The 24,382-nt window shown below is 44.9% G+C and overlaps 1 protein-coding gene across 2 annotated transcripts in view; it reads left to right on the forward strand.

Annotated features, from left to right (window-relative positions):
- The window catches only part of SLCO2A1 (solute carrier organic anion transporter family member 2A1), an 86,300-nt gene that overhangs the window by 59,851 nt on the left and 2,067 nt on the right, over window positions 1–24,382 (forward strand). For both annotated transcript variants that reach the window (XM_060242078.1, XM_060242079.1), the window contains exons 6-13: window positions 2,053–2,186; window positions 3,758–3,836; window positions 7,142–7,306; window positions 8,589–8,778; window positions 10,043–10,202; window positions 17,496–17,665; window positions 18,206–18,270; window positions 19,844–19,964. In XM_060242078.1, coding sequence (XP_060098061.1) covers window positions 2,053–2,186; window positions 3,758–3,836; window positions 7,142–7,306; window positions 8,589–8,778; window positions 10,043–10,202; window positions 17,496–17,665; window positions 18,206–18,270; window positions 19,844–19,964 — 1,084 coding nt within the window. The remainder of the gene's footprint in view (window positions 1–2,052; window positions 2,187–3,757; window positions 3,837–7,141; window positions 7,307–8,588; window positions 8,779–10,042; window positions 10,203–17,495; window positions 17,666–18,205; window positions 18,271–19,843; window positions 19,965–24,382) is intronic.

Genomic DNA, 24,382 nt, shown 5'->3' on the forward strand with positions numbered 1-24,382 from the left:
AGTTTGGCCGCCATGATTTTGTATGGGACAGGGGCGGGGGGGATTGAATTGCATGCATATATAAGTGAGGTCTCAACCCCGCCATGTTGTCTTAGTATGTAGTGTTAATAAAGCAAGTTCTGTGTGAACTCAAATGCATCGAACCCAGTATATTACAATCTGAGAGATATTGAAAGTAAATGTGCTGAGACCAGGTGAAGAAAAAACTCTAGGACCCTTCTCTGTGGTCGCCCCTTGATGATATCACCAGATCTGGAGTAGGATAGTCACATCCAGGGAAGCTGTACCATTGTTTTGGTGGGGCGTGGGCTCTTTTTGCATGCACACTTCTTAATCCTGGGGACAGGAAGTATACACAAAGCGGCAAGAGCAATGGAGACTGCTATTTTTTCTTTATTCTTTCCCCTCATAACAATGAGGGTAGACACTTTCCATGCCAACTCCAGTGAAGTGCAAACCTCTTCTGATCAAGGCCTCCTGCCTGAAGGATGTCCGCTCTAGAAGTGGAATGATTTTCTATCTCTTGTCTAGTGTCCCTGGGGAATGCAGCCTCAATAAAACTACTGCACTGCTAACATCAGTGACAAAGCGTGTGCTTGGCTCTCAGCCAACAAACCTCTGCCCAGCCTGGGAACACTGGGATGGGAGATTCTTTCTAGGAAGAGAGCAGCTAATGTTTCCAACTACCCTGTCTGCACATATCGCTAGTTAATTGAATTTAAACAGCATCAGGAATATCTAAAAAGAAAAGAGAGGGGGCTCTGATTGTAAACGATTTGTAGGATGTATCACTACCTCCCTGAGACCCATTTTTTAGTTGCAAAGTGAGCTTTCCACTGTGGCTGCTTCTCCCAGTGTTCATTTTTGCACCTCTGCTCACAGTGCCCACTCAATGCATTTTGCTACCAGAGGGCACTCAATGCCATGCTCGCTCCCCCACTGCTGCACCTGTGTCTGCCTCTGCCTGGAAGCTCATCTTCCTGCCCTCTCCCCACCAGTTCTTTTTTAAAAGTCCGGCAAGTTGTGCCTGCCCTGGCCTAGAGAATGTCCCAAAGTCTCCCAAAATTCCTTCCTCCCATGAGAGCTCAGCAGTCATTTTGCTTACTCAGGCAACCCTTCTGTTTATTGTGGTTGCTTAAGCAGTCCAAATAATGCCTTTTGTGAGAGGAAGGAGCCTTGCGACAAAAGCCCTATAGGGCATGCATGGCTTGCTACAGTTTTTTAAGAGGGATGGCAGAGTGAGGAAGCAGAGGCAATGAACTGTTCCATCTTTCAGGTGGAGGTGGGGCAACAGAGATGGGAGAGGAGGAGATGAGGGGCAAGGTGGAAGAGGTGGTATGGACAGGTAGGCAGGATGTGAGGTTGCTGCTTCCACTAAGTTCACAATCTCAGGGCTTTAAAATCAGAACTATGAAACCAACCAGATTTGTCATTGAGGGCAATACAAAGCGAAGCAAATGAGGGCCAATAAATGCACAGGTCTGTATTTTCACAAGAGTGCTGAAAAATTATTATTTTTCTTTTTGAGGCTCTTGAATTGTACCTGTAATGACAGAGTTAGTTCTTAAAACCTCAGTTTAGATTTTAGTAACTTTTTTTCTTTTAGCAACGAGAGTGAATGAATAACATTTTTGGCACCTTATTTATCTTCTACACAGAAATGTGCTGGGAGGCACACAAGCCCACCAACATTACCCTTCCATGCTCATACAGCAGTTGGGTTACACTGAATGCTGCCCAGCACCAAGGGAGTACTCCCTTCCCCCCGGCCATACAGCTGGCTTAGGTGACCTTGCTTCATCAGTAGATGCTTGAAGGTGTTCACCAAGTTTCTTGCACAATTTAAAAAACATATCTGATCATTTATTCATTTTAAAACTTTTTTAAAAAGTGATCAAATATGTACATTTCTCCTTATTTGTTTTCAAAAGACCAACCCTAAATCTGGTGTGAGTTGCCACCAGCAAGCAGTCTACCAAAGCTTGGGGTGAGTCCATGCTGGCTCTGAACTTGGCCAGGCCAGCTTCATCCTTTCTTCCCTGTGTCTTTCAGGTACTATAGACTTGCATCCTGATGACCAGCGCTGGATTGGTGCATGGTGGTTTGGACTCCTCATTTCCTCAGGTTGCTTGGTGCTCACATCCATTCCCTATTTCTTCTTCCCTCGGTATATGATCAAAGGGAGGGTAAGTCTTAGGGCTAGTTTGGAGCTAAGCCTTTTGAACTATAACAGCACAGATGGGTGGCTGATCCAAAACAGCAGCCTAACCTTTGACAGACTTCACTTGTTGTACAGAAGAGAGTTTGTTTCTCTCTCCTTTTGCCATTTGGGATGTTCTGGCAATGTTCTGGGATGTTAGACCTGTTTTCACCTAATATATTTGTCTGCTTCCTAGGTTGCAGGATGTCTGAACTAGGACTCCCTCTAGTTCTTTTTCTTCTAAATAGCAACTTCCTAGGCTATTCTGGCTCAACTACCATAATCTTTGTGAAGGAAAAGCCTTCTTTTATTCCTACTAAAGTAAGATTCCATTATGCTTGAGCATGATAGTTCACATTGTAAACTAGGTTTGGCCTTCCAACTCTTGGATGAAAAAAGTGCCTGTAATTTAACTCCCATGTCATGTCACAGTACGTGGAGGTCTTGTATAATTGCTGAGAGTAGTTCTTCAAAATCAGTCATGTGGACAATGAAGTTTACCTTCTTGTACTTTGGCTAAAGGATGAGCACATGGAATGAAAGAAATATACTGTCAGTACCATTGGACAGCAGAGAACGTAGCTTGTAAGTGCTTCTCCCAACCACAAAAATTTTTTTGAGAACACTACCAGCTTCTGTGCTCATTCTGTACATTCATTGCAATTCTGATTCTGCTAAAGCAGAATGGAGGAAATTCAAAAAGGGGCAATAAAATGGTATATTTTAAAAAGGGCCCAAGTAGACAGTGGTACTATGCAAGGTGTGGCTTTTCCGCATTCTCATTTTCTTTGTTTGTGTGTTCCTGTTGCTTCCAGGGAGGGGAGTGTTTCCTGTTCTGCATGTATTTTGCTCCCTCAAGTGGCCAGTTTGATATTATATCACTTCATGTCCTGCATAAAAAGCTGCCATTAAAATCTGCAGGGAAATATACTGGACATATAGTGATGTAATATCAAATTGACCCCTAGAGGATGCAAAACACATGCGGAACAGAAAATGCCCCCACAAAGCAACAAGAACACCCAAGTGATGAAAATGAGAATGAAGAAAAGCCCGTCTCCTATAGCAGGCCTTAAAATATTTCAGTCACTGAGAAAAAACAGGGGGAGACAAATTCTACTTCAGCTTCCATTCATGAAGTTATGATTCTTGAGTAAAGTGGGGACATAAACCTCATCCTTGGCTTGTAGCCAAGTCAAATAAAAATGTTTTCAAAAAGGCAAGCTTATCATAAGGCTGGCACTATTTGCTCACCCAGATATGCCAGTCTTTGTTTCTTGCCTCAGCCCTTTCATCCTGCTCAGGAAGAATATTCAGCCATCCCATAATATTACTCCATGGACAGAACTGGGTGAAGAGGGAAAAAGTCTGGTTGTCCCTTTTCTGGGTCTGCCTTTGTCCTGGAATTTACATCCCGCATCACTTGCTTGCCCTGCGTGTTCTGATGCTACAATTTTTAGCATAGTTTTCAGAGTCCCTTTCACCCGGGCAATGTTAACAGTTCATTGCTGCTTGTTGTCCACACACAAAGCATTTTCTCTGCTCCTCTCCCCACAGGTAGAATCTGAAGTGGACATCTTGAAGAAGATTGAGAAAGCAAAGGCCGAAGAAGGAACTCTGTGGGAATTTATTAAAAGTAAGAGATTCTTATTCCATCTTTCTGATTAAGCGGCTGCATTACAAAAATTTGCTTCTATGTAGAGAAATAAGACAGCATTTTCTTGAATTACTTTTGATAGCTAAGGGTCAAACTACAGGTTACAAGGTTTTTAAATGTATGTAATACAATAAAAAGTTGCACATAATAAAATAATATACATAAAAGATACAAGACTATGTGAAATTAAGGACCATGTTTGTCACACTTGTACAGAGAATGCTCTGTACAACCCTTAACCATATCTACAAGTATCTCTGTTTTGCTGGCAGGCCATTAGTTTTACCAAGGAAAAACTACTTTCTCTTACTTTCAACAATAAGTAATGAGTTTGGGGCTTTTCCACCCTTCCAGTTCTTACCAAATACCCATCTACCTGTGATAATGATACATAAAATTACTTCTTGATGGTTTTTAGGCATATTAGCTACACAAAACAGTAAGATCTCTGTTTTTTAGGGAATTTGATTCCCCACCCTGACTGATTTATTTCTCCTGCCTGTTTGCGTACTGTCACATATCTACCACATGCATGCTCACAAAACCAGTTGCATAGGTCTTTGCTAGTCTAAAAGAAGTTATATGTCATTGAGAGATCATTTTCACTAGATTTTTCCTATAAGAAAAGCAAATTGTGGAAATGGTTCTTTTTGTAAATAGGTACCTTCACTTCTGCCATCTGAATCACTACCAGTATCTTTTGCCATCTTATAAGAAAACTGTTATCAGGCTTAAGTAATATAACAGGCAAAGTGATATTAAGATTAGGGGGAAAAGGTGTTGTTCACATATAGTTAACATTTGCTCAGCTTTTAACACAGGTCTATAAGTATCACAGAGATAAGCTTTGATTTGCAGACAATCCAATACCATAATACTGGAGTTCAGGGGTCATTGTGTAGAAAAAAGGTGCAGGAGCTCAGTAGCATATCTCATTTGTGTATGCCCCGGGATCCATGTGCAGTGGGGAGAGAACTCCCAACTGCATGCAGACCCTGGCTTGGAGGTTCAGGAGCTGTGCTCCCGTGAGCTCCTGCTGAATTCAAACCCTGCTAGAGTTATTCTGATGTTTAACAACTCATCATATTTGCATCCCAAATCACCAAACTTTGTAACCTGTAGTCAGGCCCTTAGTACAGATTTTTACAAAACAAACAAAAATTGCAGGTGCCCATGCAGCTTGTGACAGACCAGGGCTACTTGTCCTGCAGATCCTGTTCTGCCCACCCTCTCTGTTGGGTTGCCAGCTCCTGGAGGGAGCTATTCCTCTTCCTTTCACTGTAGTGGTGTTTGCTGCCACCACCTATTCATTTTAGGTGAGGAACAGGACTCTCAAGCTGATTCCACATTTAGTGTTTGCCTCCCTCTCGCTCCGGGGCTGTTCTATGCGGGTGTGATTTCCTGATTCCGCACTAGAGGATTTATCCTGGATTCAATTCCCAATCTGTTCTGTGTGTTTTGATTCCGCATTACTGTTGCTCCCGGAGTTTCCACCACAATCAAAGCAATTTTCCCCTCCCTCCTTACTTATCCATGGATTTTCCTTTTTTTTTTTTTACACACATGCGTGTTCGCGTTACAATACAATCGTGTATATATATATATATATATATTTTGCATTACAACGTAATACCAGAGGCACAATACTGGCAAAGTCACGTATTTTCCTTTCGCCCTGCCATTGGTAGTTTATCTAAGCCCCGGGAAACCTGAGTTGGCGATCCACCATTTTTATTTAATTATCTTCTAAGCGCTGTTTGCATGCTTGCGTGCCGTGGATGATTAAAAGCTATAACAAATTAAAAACAGATGCCTGAAGGTGGGGGGGATATAAAAAATATTTTCCCCAGCACATCAACAAAGGGCTATAACTATAATCAAATTCCCGTTTGAGGCCACACGGTGGGGGTCAATAAAGGTGGCGATTGCGCATCTTAAAAGTAGTTTGCATAACATCACTATTTATTTTGTTGCATTGTAACGATATTATTGGCAAAAAATATTATAATAGTACGGAGCGATTTCAGTTGGAGGGGGGAAGAAATTTGTGAATGAACAAATGGCTTGGCGGAGTACTTCCCGGATAATGGAGGGTAGCATTAATCACGCCTGTAATCACAATGCAATCACACATTATCAAAATCACGTGGAATACCATAAAGAGTACGGGCAAGTGAAAGTAAAAGAAGAAAATCGCGTTGCATCATTATATGTTGGAGCATTGTAACGCGAAACCTGCTTTGTTTTTTTAAAAAAAAAAATTATCAGATAATGGCGGATAATTTTCAAAGGGAGTAAAATTAAGAAAGTGTGACGTAATAACTGGGCGGAATCTTGGGCGTGGAATTATGTGGGTGTGTACTACTGACGCGTGAGTTTGACAGCACATTGCCATGAGTTCCACACACAAATCTCAAGCCCCGAACCCGCATCAAAAATAAACTTCTTGCAAAATGACAATCTCCTAAATGCGGGGTGGCACCGCTTTGGAGGCGGGTCAAACTGCTGCCCCGGGTCAAGATATGTGGAAACCCACATCTGCCCCAAAGGAAACACAGCGCCAGAGCCAGAGCAAAGGCTAATGCGGAATCAGCCTCAATCTCCCCTCCCAAGTCTGAAGCCTGGACTCACGGGTCTTCTGTGACCCAGCACTTGGTTACCACAGGGACCAAATGCAGCTTTGGGTTTCCCCTGGAGAGTCGGCAATCAGTGTCTTTATTGCCTCCCTACTCCCTGGGGTCTCTCCCATGCACAAATTGGTATGTCCCAGCGGTTGGTGAACTATGTGGCCCAGAGAACACTACCAGCATCAAAGAGTAAAATGTTTCTTCAAAAAGTAATCATTTACAAGCATGCTTTAACGCCGAACTCGTATCAACACACAGAAGAATAAAAGAAAGAGTAAAATGTTTCTTCAAAAAGTAATCATTTACAAGCATGCTTTAACGCCGAACTCGTATCAACACACAGAAGAATAAAAGAAAGATGGTTATAAATGCATCCTTCTTTCTCTGATTCTAAAACTTACTCTAACTAGATGTTACAATCAGAAGGTACTAACAAACTTAGAAAGTTGCCAAATGGTCTAAAGATGTCACATTACCTCAGGCTCCCTGCAGCCAGCCAGACCGTGTGGTCCAAGATGGCTGCTATAGGATCCTGCCAAGACTCAGTAGAGAGGACTTTTTTAAATTTAAAGGATGCTATCATTTGTATATACTGTAGATGAGACCCTTCCTGTAGTTCTAACCTTTTCTGCCTAATTCTCTAACCTTGGGTTTCAGAGTTCCCTCGAGGCATCCTCTCACTGATTCTCAATCCACTCTTCATATTGCTGGTTGTAGCTCAGTGCAGCTTCTCCTCAGTCATTGCTGGCCTCTCTACCTTTCTCAACAAATACCTGGAGAAACAGTTTGGAACCAGTCCTTCCTATGCAAACTTTCTCATAGGTGAGAGCACATGAATGGTTCAGTACTGACAGTCTAGTTTTTGTGCAGCACAAATCTTTTCTCTATAAGAAGCTGTAGACAGGGCACATCTACAGCCCTAAGAATGATGGATTCAGTTTGTCTTGGTATTGTATCAGATGTTGGCCAGTGGCTCATGTCTCTCTGACTGGGAGTCTTATGAAGGTGGGGATGGGGCATAGAGAATCATAGAATCACAGAATTTGAAGGGGTCATACAGGCCATCTGATCCATTAGCTCCATCAGTCCTGTATCCCATAGGTAAAAGGACGTCCCGTAACCAAACTAGGCATTATGCACTGAAAAATAGTTGATAAAGTTTGGCAGATCTGATTAGGATCTGGGAGACCCGAGTTGGAATCCTCACTATGCCATGGAAGCTTTTTGTGTGACCCTGGGTCAGTCACAAATTCTCAGCCTAACCTACCTCACAGGGTTGTTGTGAGGGTAACATGGAGAAGAGAATAGTGTTAGCTGCTATGGGTCCGTGTTAGGGAGAAAGGTGGGTATGAAAGAAGTAAATATTTTATTTTTAAATGTGATTTCTTTCATTGTCCTTGAAGTAAAAAAAAAAATCCATTGAGGAAGTTGTTGTGATTTTTTGAGAAGCAGTGTGAGTGAAAGGCACTTCTAATCCTGGCTGAGAATCAAAAGTGCTTCTCTTTTCTTCCCTGAGGTTTTTTTTTTTAAGCCACTATGAAATTTTGCCCAGCTAATGCACCAGCTTTGCTGTATCAATGGGTTAAGCCCATTTCTGCTCTAATAGAGCATCAACCCCTTGGAACCAGGAGAGATCAGCTAAGTATTCTTTGGTGTAACAGATAGGGGAGGGGAGGAACCATGAACGAGTGCTGCTCTTCTTTTGCCCCCAATGGCAGCATGATCTAGGACTCTACTGGTGACTGGAGAGCACTCTAAAACACTGCTTTCCCACTCCCCATACACTCCCTGCCATTTTGTGGCCAATTGAATTGCACACATGTGGAATCATTGCACTTGGCTATCTGCCCCTAGGGTTCATGCAGATTCCTTCCCTGAAGATGCTCCCACTTGGGCATTCTGTGAGTTGTGAGCAGCCTCCAAGCCAGTGCCCAGGACCTCCTGCTGTAGACCTTGCTTGTGTACAAAGACATGGGCAGTGGGGTGCATGACTGGGCAGTGGGGTGCATCGTTCCCTCTGTGCCTGGTTGTGAGGCTGGCTTCCTTCTGTTGCTCAGAGGGGTTTTGCTCTCCGTCACCTCAGGGCCTCTTTCACCTCTTGCAGGAATCATCAACCTGCCTGCTGCTGCTTTAGGAATGCTGTTTGGAGGCATCCTCATGAAGCATTTTGGCTTCTCCCTGAAAACCATCCCAAGGTTCTCCACAGTTGTGCTGCTCATCTCCACGCTTTCCTGCCTTCCTCTCTTCTTTATGGGCTGTTCCACAAAGATGGTGGCTGAAATTTATCCACCCAGGTAATGTGTTCTATGCTCAGGAGACATGGTAGGAAAATGTAGAATTTAGGGTTACTTTCAATCTGGGGTAGCAATCTCCCCCCTACAAATCTATCTAACATCATTCCACTCTGAATAATTTCTCCCTTCTTTTGACTCCTCCCCCAACATGCAACACCTCTAGGTCTCTCTGCCATTCCTTCTTTGATATCTTCTCTACATAATACTTAGGGGAAAGGTAGTCTGCTTCTATGTACAGTATTTGCTTTCCAGTACTACACAGATTTTAACAAAACAAACAGATATCTAGCCATGTTGTTCTCCTTCTGGCTGTAGTGTCTGCATGCTGATGTCACACTGTGAGTGTGAAGATGTCCCCCCCAAAAAAAGATCCTGCCTTTTGCCCGGGATGCTTTCTATGTACTCAGTTGAGTCCACAGTGGTGAACCAGAAGTAGGATGACAGCAGTCTGAATATGAAATGGATGCTACACTCAGTGAAATCCATTTAGCTAACACATTCTGTTTGTGATGGCATCTCTCCCACAGAGCGGATATTGTAGCCATGCTGATATCTGTTTAAAATAAGGCTCCAGGTTGCTATTAATTAAGGGAGTTTGATGCATGAAGATAACATCTTGATCCTGGCTTTTGTGATCTCCCATTCAGGGATATAAGCACATAGGCACTGGAGCACAATCAGGATCTAATTCATTCACAAATTTTGTTTTCAATGCCAAAGAGTCCAGACAAACCCTCAGACTCTTCCTGTATTTCAGTGAGGCTTAGACTAGTGGTATTTGTACAAGGTGATTGTTTCCAGGTTCAACCCCTGATAGTTATGCCTGGGAAAGATCTCAGTGGGGAAAAGAACTCCCACTGTACTGGCTTAGACAGGTCATTGCTCTTGAAAACAGAGCATTATCTTAAGGGTTGCAATTTGCACCTACAATACTCCCAGCTTTAATGAAGGTTTTCTTTTCTTCTTTGTCCTTATTGCTTTTGGGGTGAAGCACTTGGGTGGATTACTGCAGGCATCGGATGGCTGGTTTCCCATCCAAGGCGTTTGCATATGTATGTGGGTAATAATTGAGACCAAGTTCATGGAAAACCTCAGAGATACCTGCAGAAGAACTGTGGGCAGAAGCCAGGCTTCTGAATGGCAGAAACCCAGCAACAGCAGAGACTGAGGAAAGGAGGTTAATCACCCAGTATGTTCAAGAAAATATCTGTCACCCGTCCTGCTTAATTTCATTTTATTTTGTCTGATGTGTTTTTTCTGGCAGAACATCAAGTCCCTCACTGCAGGTTGAGTGCAACAAACTGTGCTTCTGCCCTGACTCTATCTTCTACCCCATCTGTGGAGCTGATGGTGTGGAATACATCTCTCCCTGCCATGCAGGCTGTACTAGCTTCATCACAGGTGATTCTTCAAGCATGGTTAAGGTATGTAGCTCTAATGGGGTCTTCAGGAGCCAGGAAAAGGATGTGGAAGTTTTAGTAGCTGCTGATTTAATTTCATGAGCTTTAGAGTGAAACGAGCTTGAGGAACAATGCTGGACCAAGGCTACTCAGGTTATGGAGAGGATGGGAGAACAGCCCAGTGGATAGCCATATGAGAGCCAATGTGGTATAGTGGTTAGTGTGTGTCAGCCTAGGATCTGAGAGATTCAGGTTCAAATCCCCACTCTGTCATGGAAGCTTGTTGGCTGACCTTGGACCAGTCACACAAACTCAGCCTGACCTTCCTCACAACAAAGTGTCATGAGAATAAAATGGAGGAGAGGGAAACAATGTAAGCTGCTTTTTGGTCCCCCTTGGAGAAAAAAGTGACATCTTAAGTATATAAGTAGAAATAGTTTGACCTCAGCTTTAGATGGCCTCTGCTACGGGCTTGTTTGGCCATTGAAACGTTCTTTTGAAGCACCAGCTGTTTACTGGGAATAATAGATGGCAATGAAGGAGAGCCCCTGGCTTTGTAAGAGAACAGGCTCTTCACATACAAAATGTCCAAGGCAATTCTTGGCATCTCCTTCTTTAACAATGAAAGTATCTTCTTTTAAAAAAAATCAAAACTCTGAATGGCAGCAGACCACCAGATTCTCAAGTTGGGTTTGTAATAATGGAGTGGATAGACCTGAGTGAGCCAGTTGATTTAGGGAGTGGCCATGGCTCAGTGGTAGAACATCTGTTTGGCATGCAGAAGATCCCAAGTTCAATCCTCGGCATTTCCTGTTTAAAGGATGAGGTGGTTGAGGCTGTGAAAGATCTCTATCTGACATCCTGGAGAGCCACTGCCAGTCTCATTAGACAATAATGACTTTTTTGGATTGATGGTCTGATCTGGTACAGGGTAGTTTCATGTGTCCATGTGTTCTAAAGGCATTTTCTCTCTGTCATAGAGGCATTTCTCTTTGGCTACCCATTGTGTCCTAGACAAAGTGCTGGATATTGACTTAGATTTGCATTCCTTGTACCTAAGAGTGAGCCTCTTTCCTGATACCCTGCACAATCCTTAAAATGAGTTTAACAGACTTTCTCAGGGCTGATAGGTCCAAGTGGATAGTCAGGAGGTAGATAGTCCAGTAGCCATCAGACAGAGCTTCCAGAGGGGCATGTCGGAGCGGGAGTAGCAGAGTGAGGGAGATGACTTGCCCGACACAGGGCTTCAGGAAAGAAAATCAGGCAGACACGTGCAACTAGTGCCAAAAGGTGTATTAACATATATACACGACAAGTGCTCTCTTGTGCAGTCTATACAATATCACCTCCACGGACAAAGTGCTTCGCCTAACCACCATCTCACAGGGAGAGACCTGTGTGATGCACACACAGATCATATATAGTCCAAGCAGCCAATCCTGGCCGTGCTGACTCAGCAGATTGCATCACTTGGCTTCTGCCGGCTCAAGCCGGTCTGCTGATCAGGTCACTGTGACCTAGCCTGGCAGCTAGATCACCAGCTGTCATACTGTAGCTGTCAGACTGGGTTTATGTAGATTCTTGCTCCAACACACCTCCTAATCTATTTAAACCCAGTGCACCAAAACACTTTACACAGTTTACATACATGTCCACCAGCAACATTACAGTTCATATTTACGTAGCTCGGAACCCTTTCCGGAATTCGTTCAGGAACTCATCATGATTGTAAAACACATCATCGTGTTCCTGTTCAGCCAGCTCTTTCAGACGCTTGGCTTCAGCCTCCTTCTCCCTTGCCTCGCACTCTGCCACCCAGGCTTTCCATTTCTTAGCCTTTTCTTTTAACATTTCCTCAGATCCGGGTGGGTCTGGATTGACAGTCAGAGTGACATAGGGACACTTGTACCTAGCGGGACGTTGGCCTTTGGTGGACCTGGCAGACACCCGTGGCCCTGTGCTTGGACCAGCTTTGTCTTCTTCGGGTTGCTCTGTTCCCACCTCCTGGGCTGGTTGCTCTGCCCCTGTAATTGGGTGTTGAACCTCCTGACTCTCACACTTTACCTCCAGTTCCTGCATTTGAGGCTCTGCCTCCTGACTCTGCTCGTCAGGCTCTGTGCCAGCATTCGGCTCACCTTCTCCAGCCCCACTGGGTGCCACCTCCTGGGCTGGGGTTCTGGGCTGCGCTCCAACATCGTTATCGCTACTTGGCAGCAGAACAAATTGTTTCTGCAAGGAGTGCAACCTTGGCCAGCTGCTTTTTTCATTGAACTGGGCACTCTTACTAAGTGTTATCTTGCTTTTGCTGTTGCAGAAACGATAACACCTGGCCCTTGGCTTGTAGCCCAGAAAAATTAGGCTCTCTGCCCGGACATCCCCCTCCCCGCTACTCGTGGAGTGGATGCCAACCCGAGCCCGTGACCCAAAGACTTTTAAAGAACTCAAATCTGGGGTCTTGTTCAACAGTAACCTGTAAGGCACATTTTTCACAGTATTACACCAAACCCTATTTTGCAAAAAAACAGCTGCATGTATGGTTTCTGCCCAATAGGTCATTGGCAGTTGTGCATCCTCTAACATGCAATACATCACATTCTGCAATACAGCCCCATGCCCATTTTCTCGGGGCGTTGCCGGGTTCGTCAGACGGTGGGCGATGCCCTTGTTCTCCAGCCAACGTTGCATCTGGTTAGATAAGAATTCCCCCCCTCTGCCGGTTTGTACAGCCAGGAGATTAACCCCTAATTGTCTCTCCACTGCTTTGACCCACTTGGTGAATGTCTTATACACCTCAGACTTATGCACCATGGTGAAAACCCACGCGTACCTCGTGTGGTCGTCGGTGGCCACCAAGCAGTATCTCCTCCCCGACAGACTCTTTGGCAATGGGCCAATAACGTCTAAATGGACTAGTTCCAGGGCTCGTGTGCTTTCCCTTGAGCTTTCTTTAGCAACAGCACACGCCTTGCTTTTGGTCTTCTTGCAGACCTGGCAATCCAAGTAACATTTGCAAGGATTTACTTTCAAACTAGGCACAAGCTCCAGGGTTTTCTTTAACGCCCTAAATCCGCAGTGCCCAAGTCTCCTATGGAGCAAATGTATACAATTATTGTGCACAGGCTCATTCGACACCTGAGCCACCTGGGCACAATCACTCTGGACCACATACAGTTTACCTTCCCTCTTTCCTGTCACAAGCAACTTTCCCCCACCTCCCAGGATTTTGCAGCAGGTTTTCTCAAATCTCACCTGGTATCCCTGGTCAAACAGTGTACTAACACTCAACAGGTTAGACTGCAGTGAGGGTACATACAACACATTTTGCAACATACATTTCAGTGCAGGAAATTCCACATTGCCTGAGCAAACAGAATTGGCAGTGGTCCCATCAGCCAATCTCACATACTTATGCTCAGGACTGTCAATGTTTTTCAACAACTCCTTCTCGCAGCAGAGATGGCTCGTTGCCCCGGAGTCTAAAATCCAAGCAGACCCTGTGCTCTCTACTGCCGACGTGACCAGCCGGGTTGCTTCCTCACACGGGCTGGCGGTCCTCCGCTCTCGCCGCACACGCCCCCGCCTCTTCTCCCTCTCAGGGCAAGCTCGGAGCAGGTGCTGCGACGACCCGCATCCATAGCAGCGACGGACTGCAAACGCAGTCGGCTCCACTTCCTCCACCTTCGGACGCCTGCCAGCAGCAAAAGCTGGCTCATTCTTGGCTGTCTTCCCGGACACACCGATAACAGCACGCTGCCCGGCCGACACCCCCGGACAGCTCACGGCCGCAATTCTCTCTTGGAAGTCAAGCAGGTGGGCACAGACGTATTCCATGGTCAGGGTCGCTACGTCCACCGTCTCCAGAGAAGTTATCAGGGGAGTGTACTCAGGTGGCAACGACGACAGCAAAATGTACACTCTGTCGTCTGGAGCTACAGTCTTGCCTCTTGCCTCCAGCTCAACGAAACAGTCCGTTAGCCGTTTGATGTGATCTTTCACACACCCTCCAGCCGGCATAACGGTGCGGAACATCCTCCTTGTCAAGGCCATGAGGGAACCAGCAGTGGTGCTAACATGCACCGCACTCAACGCGTCCCAGGCAGCCTTGGGAGTGTCCTTCCCTCGCACATAAACCAGCTGGTCATCTCCTATAGATAGCACTATGTTGGCCAGTGCCTTATCCGATAACACAGTCTCGGCAGGAGATAAGTCAGCAGGGGGGTTACTCACGAACAGCCATTGCCCTTCACGCTTGAGGTAGTGTTGCATTCTCAGGCTCCACACCGCGTAGTTGGCTGAGGTGAGCTTCTCAACGGCTACTCCAAGCTGTTGCTGAGCCATCGTGCCGACTCCTCCTCACAGCTGGCTGCCGACGTCCCTCTGGCTCTCAAACAGAGAACGGTGGTGCTTCTGTGTCCTTCACCGGCGTTCCTCGCCTCCGGCTCTTTCCAAACTCACAGTCAGCTCAACTCTCAACTCTCTCCTCCGCGCAGCGGAACCGCCCTGGGCCCATAACCCTGTCGGAGCGGGAGTAGCAGAGTGAGGGAGATGACTTGCCCGACACAGGGCTTCAGGAAAGAAAATCAGGCAGACACGTGCAACTAGTGCCAAAAGGTGTATTAACATATATACACGACAAGTGCTCTCTTGTGCAGTCTATACAATATCACCTCCACGGACAAAGTGCTTCGCCTAACCACCATCTCACAGGGAGAGACCTGTGTGATGCACACACAGATCATATATAGTCCAAGCAGCCAATCCTGGCCGTGCTGACTCAGCAGATTGCATCACTTGGCTTCTGCCGGCTCAAGCCGGTCTGCTGATCAGGTCACTGTGACCTAGCCTGGCAGCTAGATCACCAGCTGTCATACTGTAGCTGTCAGACTGGGTTTATGTAGATTCTTGCTCCAACAGGGCAAAGCTTCAGACAGGAATTGGCAGAGCTTTCAGTGAAGCTAGGTGAGGCATGAATCTAGAAGTCTCTAGATCAGGCATTCTGGCTGCTTTGTTGCTCAGATCAGGGAAGCAAACCTAAGGCAGCAGTTCTATAAAAAGCCAGCAGGGGCCCCTTGTTGGTTTACCTGGTCATCTAATCCTGCTTGGTGGATAAGGTTGCCAAGTCCAATTCAAGAAATATCTGGGGACTTTGGGGGGTGGAGACAGGAAACATTGGGGGTGGAGCTAGGAACAAGGGTATGGCAAACATAATTGAACTCCAAAGGGAGTTCTGGCCATCACATTTAAAGAGACCGCACGGCACACACCTTTTAAATGCCTCCTCCATTGGAAATAATGGATAGGGGCACCTTTTTTTGGGACTTATAGAATTGGACCCCCTGGTCCAATATTTTTGAAACATGGAGGATATTTTGAGGAGAGGCACTGGATGCTAATGCTGAGAATTTGGTGCCTCTACCTCAAAAAACCAGCCCCCCCACCAGAGCCCCAGATACCCACAGGACAATTCTGCATTATGCAGTATGGGAATCAGTCTCCATAAGGAATAATGGAATGCCCAGCAAACATTTCTGTCCCCCACCCCTGCTTTCTGATGACCCTGAAGCAGGGGGAGGGCCTCTAAACCGGGGAATCCCCTGCCCCCAATTGTCTGCTACTGTTGGCTTTTTTCTACAGCAGTTTGACTTGTGAAGAAGACTCTACTTTGCCAGTTCTTGGCTGAAACCATTTGGAGGCCTATTGGTCCCAAGAAAGACTGTGCATATTATAATACTTCACCTAATTTTGTCCTTATAAAGGACTGAGCATACTGTATGACTTCACCTTATGTACAATTCACTGCTTTAAGTGGTTGTTTATGTTTCCTTTATAAATTTCAATGAAAATTTGTTGATTATATTGGAGACTGGTTTAATCACAGAACCCTTAGGGGCTCCCCTGCTACCCAGTTGGGGATTGGCAACCCTTTTGGTGGAGGAGCTGCAGGACACTACAAGTGAATGTCTGTCATTGTCAGGATCAAACCACCCCTTTTCCTCTGCTGAGGGTGCAGTGGAGAGTTAAGTTCCATGCTCGGTCTCTGCTGCGAGATTTCTTCTTTTAAGCCTGTCCGTGCCTCACACCCTTATTAATGTACTCTGTGTGGCCAATTAGAATATCCTAAGAATGTGCAAGCCAGTTTTGGGGGAATCCTATTAAAAGAGTTTCATATTCAGGAAGGGTTATTTATATATTCAGGTTATTTATATATTCAGGAAGGGTTATTTTTGTAATGACTGAGATTCAGCTGGGTAAGTATTAGCATTTAGCCTGTGGCTGCGTGCAGATATACCTTGAAATCTGTAGTGTCTTTCCCTCACCTGTCTCAAGCCCCTCCCCTCCCCTATTCACCCCATTTGGTAGATGTGCTAATCAACTAATCAAATGCTGATTTGGTAATCTGCCTTGCCTTTCGTCTCCTGCTTCATGCAGGCTTTCAGCCTATTTTAAAGCACAGCATGAATATTCAGTTATCTCAGCATTTGTTCACCAAATTGTTTAGGACAAAAATAGGTTTTAAAAAGTGAGTGTGTTTTCCCAGCAGCAAACCTATGAGTTCCCGTTCTCCTGCACTCTGTCGCTCACTCTTCCCCCCTCTCCCATCTGTCTCCCCTGCATCATGCCCTTCCTCCATGGAGCTCAGGGTATTAGGTGGGTTACCAATTTAGGGTTGCCAGCTCTGGAATGTGAAATACTTGCAGATTTCGGGGTGAGGTCTGGAGAAAGTAGGGACCTCAACAGGGTACAATGGCATAGAGTCCACTCTCCAAAGCAGTCATTTTCTCCAGGGGAATTTATTTCTGTAGTCTGGAGATCAATTATAAAAGCAGGAGGTCTCCAGTTCCCACATGGAAGGTGGCAGTCATAGTTACCATGAGAGAAACTTTCACCCAGTCTTCCCACCTCTGTCTTCCCAATCGTTGTCTGCCAGTCTAACCATTACACTAACTCTTGAGATATGTATAATGTGTGTTTACAACTCACAAATTCCTTTCTTATTCATTTTACATGTTTGCCTATATTTAAATGATTGTCACCTGCCCCAGACTTTCAGGATGAACTAAGCCTCAGATTTTACAATAAGATCTGCAAGTGTAAAGGCACTGCTTGTCAGCAGAGTTGTGCTAGTGCAGTAGGACTGTGCACATTCCATTATCTTCCCTCTTCCTGCAAACCTACTTTGTGGCCTTCGGTAGCCACAAGATGTTGTCTCCTTGTCCAGGGAAGAGCAAGAACCTATTAGAGTCATAGAAGATTCTGCAAAGGCATGACTGATTTCCATGAGATGAGTTTGTCTTCCTTTTCTTCCATTCCAACCAGTTGTACACGAACTGCTCCTGTATCCACACAGCATCTGGAGACTCTTCGGCGAATGTAGAATCTTGCCCGATTAGCTGTGCCAATTGGCTGCTTCCTGTTATATTCCTCATCTCATTTGCTGGACTGATAGCTTGCCTTTGCCAAAACCCTATCTACATGATGGTGTTACGGTAAGCAGTGGAAGGGTTTGGGGCCAGCAGACATGGTGCAACAGATGAACTGCAGCGTTCGTCTATTGTAGTCCTCTTCCTGTTTAGGAGATATGTGAGCTATCTGTTCCCATATGTTCTCCAAGCTTTCTAACCATAACATGTTTAAAAAGAAAAGCTTGTGTTTTTAAAAAAAAAGGAAAAAGAAAGAAAAGGGAGAGAGAGGGCAGCAGAGGGAGAGAATAAAACTATTAGAATTGTCAACACAGGGAAAAATTGATGGAATCCTACATACATTTTAACTCCTTTCCTAAAAGTAAGAAGGGTTGGACGCCAGCTGGCTTGACTTAGAAAAACATCCTACAGCTTTCTCCTACTGAGAAAACCTTGCCATTGCTCATGTGGGCTCATTTTGGGTTTATTATATGAAAGAGATGCCTTTAGAGCTCATCTCTTTGTGTAACAAACCCACAAAGCAATTGTAGTTGTTAGCTGCTGTTTTTAGCTGGAGCTGTAATTGACTTTTGCATGTCCAATGTGCTGTGTTTTTATCCTATACAGAGTGGTGGGCTATGAAGAAAAGTCCTTTGCCATTGGAGTTCAGTTCTTATTGATGAGATTACTAGGTTAGTGCCTGACTGACCATAATACCCCTTTTGTTCTAGCAGCTGACAACTCCAAATGTGTAATGTACATAGTGTATTCAGACATAGTGCAAAACCATGACTTAATTAAATTAATGATGGTTAGTGTAATTCTCTGAATGCAAGGCCACACACCCAACTATGGCTAGTTAGGTTCTGGTCAAAGTAGGATCTGAAATAGTGATCTGAGGTTGGTTTAATAACCACTGTTAGTCGTAGGTCCTGCATGAGTGGAGATCTGCTGACTGGCAATAGCCTCATCCCCTCTCCAACTACAGAGCCACCTGACTAGAGCAAAGGTGATGAACCAGCTTTTCTCAGTCATCTTAAGTCATATTCTGATTTCACATTAGAAGCCATGCCCTATGTAAGCTAAGTTGGAAAACACACATATGAATTGTTTGGGAGTGAGGGGTAGGGGTGTAAAAGCTTGCCTTAGCTATCACTTTCTTCTTCCCAGCCAAAAGACTGTCTTCATTGCTGTATATTAAAGGTGTAGTAAAGTATTAAATGATATTTGACAGATGCACTTGCTCCAGTTACATTTATATGGCTATCTCTTAAAGAAACCAATTTGATTTCACTGTGTATATGTCTTGCTAGCTATCTGTCTTTAATTTTTTTAAAATTAAAATGTGCAGGATTCTGTTGCATGGGTTTATGTCCTAAGTGAACTGCAAATGTCTTTTTAAAACTAATTACCAAATCTAAATATAAATCAGTGTTTCTCCATTAGCTGAGAAAGTAGACCTGGGGTTTTTTATTTTAGAAAAGATGGCAAATGGGGAAACATGATAAGAGGTTTATAGAATGATGCATAGAGTGAAGGAACTGGGTAGAAGGACCTGTTTCTCCTACAGAAGAACTTGGGTACTAAGTAACAATGGTGGGCAGTACATTCAGGACAGAAACAGAATATTTTATTTATTTGTTATTTTGTTCAACTTGTATTCTTCCTGCGAAGCAGGCTCAGAGGGTGGGTTCCAACAGAGGTTAAACAATTAAAAACAAGATTAAAATTACAATATAAAACAGCTAAAAATACAGGCTTAAAATATGGATGCAGTTCGTGATTAACATGTTGTCTTCTTTGCCACAAAATGCAATGCTGGCAGCTAGCTTTGGCTTCAGAAGTGGATTCATGAAGAAAAGGTCCATTATAGCTTTCAGCCATGATGATTAAATGAACTGTCCATATTTTGAGAGTGTATACATCTGAATCTCAGCTGCTAAAGGACCATCGTAAGGGAGGGCTGTTGCCCTCATGCTGTGCTTCAGAGTTTCTCCCCAAGTATATAGTTGGCCACTTTTTGTGCTATAGTGACATTCTGCAGTTTTGCACCTGATGCATCCAAAACTCACATCCAGAATCCAGAGCTTAGCCCTTTATCAGATGTAAGCTCTTACTTTTTCCCCTGGGATGAAAATGGAAGTTCTGCTTCAGACCACAGAGTCTTTTGGGTAGCCTGCATGCAGGTGCAAGAGATGTGGTCTGTGCATAACTGGCAGTAACTAATCTCTGCACCTTCACCTTTTATTCTCTCTCCATCTGAAGCTTGGTTGCCAGCTCCTGCCCTCTTTGGCTTACTCATTGATTCTTCGTGCATCTGGTGGAGACAACAGAATGGCAAGACTGGATCCTGCATTTACTATGATAACAACTTCCTGCGCAGCAGGTACTCAGCTGAGTCTCTAATTTTGTGTGTTAGTTTGGGGCTTTCTCATGTGAGGTATACATCTGCCACGACTCACTACTTATTGATCATATTTGGACTTGGCTTCTCCTCCTTCAAGGAGTTCAGGTTTCCATTCATCCCATTTTATCTGCAAAACAACCCTGACAAGTTGGTTAAGTGGCAAGGCTGTGAGTTACCCTGGTCACCTCTTTATGAGAATGTGAGTGAAGCATCCTTGAAGCAAGTCAATATGCTCCCCCCCAATAGTGGGAAACAAAATCAAAATGAATAGGACAAAGAGCCAAGAGGTAAACACTCTGCTTGTCACATGGTTTTGTTGCACTTGTCTCTCAATGCAGTTATCCATGTAGGTTGTTGCTTGTTGGACATGGCCAGTTGCTGGCTGGACCTGCATTTTCTCCCCATCTTCCTCCAGAGTTGTGATCCATGTTCTATTTAACCCACATATGCAAGTGCATCATGGGCTTCATGATGAGCCTTAAGGCTAAGAGAAAAACTTGATTCTCAGAAATATTGGATTACTATTACATGGAATGTTTTGTGGAAGACCCAATTATCCAAGCCCCTGAAGCCATGTGCGCAAATGTGCTTTGGCATCCTCTGGCTGCTGATTTGCCATTTGTTGACAAAAGCCTTCTGGAAGGCCTTCCAAGTGACTGAGATCTAGGACCAGATTAGAGCCCCAGGAATTTCACCTGAGCCACACCCAAGGAAGACTTGCAGTCATTCTAGGAATCCACTTTAGATCTCCATGTCAAGGCCCAGGCTTCTGCAGCCTTCAGTAAAGCTACAAACTCTTTGAGAGGCAAAAATGGATGGATGCCAACAAAAAGATTCCTATATATGCCTTGCTGACTCACTCTCAGCTGAATGACTGAACTGCCTTGTCTGAACAGTACAGAATTTGAGGGGGATATGAAAGCTCTGCCTTGGTTGTACTGTCCCAGAGGAAAAGATAATAGGGTTGCAAGGTGGCCATATTTGGACTTGACTTCTCTTCCACCCCTTGAGTACTTCTGGAAGTACCAACTACTGGAAACCTCTGGATGACTTTTCTTGCCATTGCAGCACCAGATAACCTCCAGAAGAGCTCTATGTTTGCAAGCCTGCCTATGTAAAAATAAAAATAGTCCAGACTGGTCACCTTCAGTAAAGAACAAGAGTTGACAGGGCATGGCAGCCTGGTGTAGAATTCTAGACCAGATAAAAATTGCCCCCGACCCACTCTTGCTTGGCTCTGGCTAACTCTGGAAGGCCTGAATGAAGTACATTTATGCTATCACCACATAAACACCAGCCCTCTCCCCAGTGCTGGCCTAATGCTACCATCTACTTTCTTCACCCCAAGCAGGCTTCGGATGGGTTGAGCATTTCTCCTGCTGAGTGCACTCCCAACAGGCAAGGGCTGTTAGAGACCCCAGGGGACACTGTTGACTTTCTGGCCTCAATCTGCATGTCACAAAGAAAGCTACCCACTCTACCCATTAGCCTGAATCTCACACTCATCAGAGATTGCTCCTTTGGAGCTCGAAGACAGGACCAGGACAGGGAGAAGAGAAAGTTAGCATCCATTTAACCGTGTATGACTGATGTACAGAGAAGTTTCCAAGGCTAGGAGCTTTTCCACCTTTGGTCTCCCTGCTCATTCCTATAGCTGTTCCAGAGGCAAAAGCTGTGGCAGGAGACACCACAGACATCAATCTGCCTCTCCATGTAGATCTTGTGAATGTAGCTACTTCTGTAGTCACCCCCCATCTCTCCTCAGTGCCAGGAGACAGCATCACAGAATTTTCTGGGAGAGAAGAATCCACAATACTATGTCCATTGCTTTGTCAAGAAGAGAGATAAATCATCAAAGGGCCAAGGAAACTACTCTCAGTGACTAGAACCTCAGTTGTGCATCTAGAATACTTCAGTCCCTAAGGGCGAGAAAACTGTAGGCCAGATTCTTCTCTAATTCCAGCTCACAGGAACTTTTTCCACAGTTCAAAGTGACACAGAACCTCTTCTCTTTGTCACCTCCACAGACTCAAGGGGGGATGCAGAGTTCTGGGGATAAAAGGGAAAGGGATAAATTCGTCTTAAGCAAGCATGTTCCCTCAGGAATGTTTTCCCAACTTCTTGGTCAAAGCCACAGAAATCCTCTGTTACAATTAAAGAGACAAGGAATACACATGTTCTTAAAATCTTGAAGGGATTCCTGAAGGAATCTATTCACAGGACCAGGCCTAAGACAACAGAAATTTCTCATAATTTCTTTCAAGAATCATCCCTTGTGAAAAAGTGCATCCATGGCAGCTTTGGGATGCTAGCACTTGCCCTCCTTAGTGGATTACCACAAATTAGTATGCTCTGTGAATAGCATTGAAACCTTCATACTGTGAAGAGACAGCAACTGCAATGGAGGTTACCAGGGCAGCAGGAGTAGTGGTAGGAGCCAGTTTGGTGTAGTGGTTAAGAGCACGGACTGTAATCTAGGAGAACAATTTGATTCCCCACTCCTCCACACACAGTTGTTGGGTGACCTTGGGCAAGCCACAGTTCTCTCAGAGCTGTTCTATCAAGAGCAGTTCTCTGAGAACATAAGAACATAAGAGAAGCCATGTTGGATCAGGCCAACGGCCCATCCAGTCCAACACTCTGTGTCACACAGTGGCATAAAATTTTTTATATATATACACACACTGTGGCTAATAGCCACTGATGGACCTGTGCTCCATATTTTTATCTAAACCCCTCTTGAAGGTGGCTATGCTTGTGGCCGCCACCACCTCCTGTGGCAGTGAATTCCACGTGTTAATCACCCTTTGGGTGAAGAAGTACTTCCTTTTATCCGTTTTAACCTGTCTGCTCAGCAATTTCATTGAATGCCCACGAGTTCTTGTATTGTGAGAAAGGGAGAAAAGTACTTCTTTCTCTACTTTCTCCATCCCATGCATTATGTTGTAAACCTCTATCATGTCACCCCGCAGTCGACGTTTCTCCAAGCTAAAGAGTCCCAAGCGTTTCAACCTTTCTTCATAGGGAAAGTGCTCCAGCCCTTTAATCATTCTAGTTGCCCTTTTCTGGACTTTCTCCAATGCTATAATATCCTTTTTGAGGTGCGGCGACCAGAACTGCACACAGTACTCCAAATGAGACGCACCATCGATTTATACAGCGGCATTATGATACTGGCTGATTTGTTTTTAATTCCCTTCCTAATAATTCCCAGCATGGCATTGGCCTTTTTTATTGCAAACGCACACTGTCTTGACATTTTCAGTGAGTTATCTACCATGACCCCAAGATCTCTCTCTTGGTCAGTCTCTGCCAGTTCACACCCCATCAACTTGTATTTGTAGCTGGGATTCTTGGCCCCAATGTGCATTACTTTGCACTTGGCCACATTGAACCTCATCTGCCACGTTGACACCCACTCACCCAGCCTCAACAGATCCCTTTGGAGTTCCTCACAATCCTCTCTGGTTCTCACCACCCTGAACAATTTAGTGTCATCCGCAAACTTGGCCAGTTCACTGCTCACTCCCAACTCTAAATCATTTATGAATAAGTTAAAGAGCATGGGACCCAGTACCGAGCCCTGCGGCACCCCACCGCTTACCGTCCTCCACTGCGAAGACTGCCCATTTATACTCACTCTCTGCTTCCTATTACTCAGCCAGTTTTTGATCCACAAGAGGACCTGTCCTTTTACTCCATGACTCTCAAGCTTTCTAAGGAGCCTTTGATGAGGAACTTTATCAAAAGCTTTCTGGAAGTCAAGGTAAACAACATATATCGGGTCTCCTTTGTCCACATGTTTGTTCACCCCTTGAGCACTCTCTCAGCCCCACCCACGGGTGTCTGTTGTGGGGAGAGGAAAGGAAGGAGATTGTAAACTGCTCTGAAACTCTGAGTGAGAGGTGGGGTATAAATCCAATCTCTTCTTCCTTCCATCCTTCTCCTCCTCCCCCCCTCCCCGGTGGATTCCTTCACCAGTCACTCTGATAGACACTTTTACTTTGATGGAAAGAAGTCTTTGATCACATGAAACTGTCATATTGAATCAGACCACTGGCCCTTAAAGGTCAGCATTGTCTACTCAGACTGACAGTGGCTCTCCAGGTTCTCAGGCAAAGGTCTTTCACATCACGTCACCTGCTACTTGATCCTTAACTGGAGATGCTGGCGATTGAACCTAGACCTTCTGCATGCTAAGCAGATGCTCTACCACTGAGTCACAGCCCCTCCCCTTTTGGTTGATGAGTCTTCCAGAGGCTTTGAACAACCATGAATAAGTGGAATTAAGTGGGTTGGCACTGGAGCTGGGGTGACCCTCTCAAGGATGTACTGATCTTGCCCTGACCTGGATAGCCCAATCAAGCCCAGTCTCATCAGATCTCAGAAGCTAAGCA

Source organism: Heteronotia binoei, chromosome 6, assembly GCF_032191835.1.
Source record: "Heteronotia binoei isolate CCM8104 ecotype False Entrance Well chromosome 6, APGP_CSIRO_Hbin_v1, whole genome shotgun sequence".
Classification (NCBI taxonomy): Eukaryota; Metazoa; Chordata; class Lepidosauria; order Squamata; family Gekkonidae; genus Heteronotia; species Heteronotia binoei.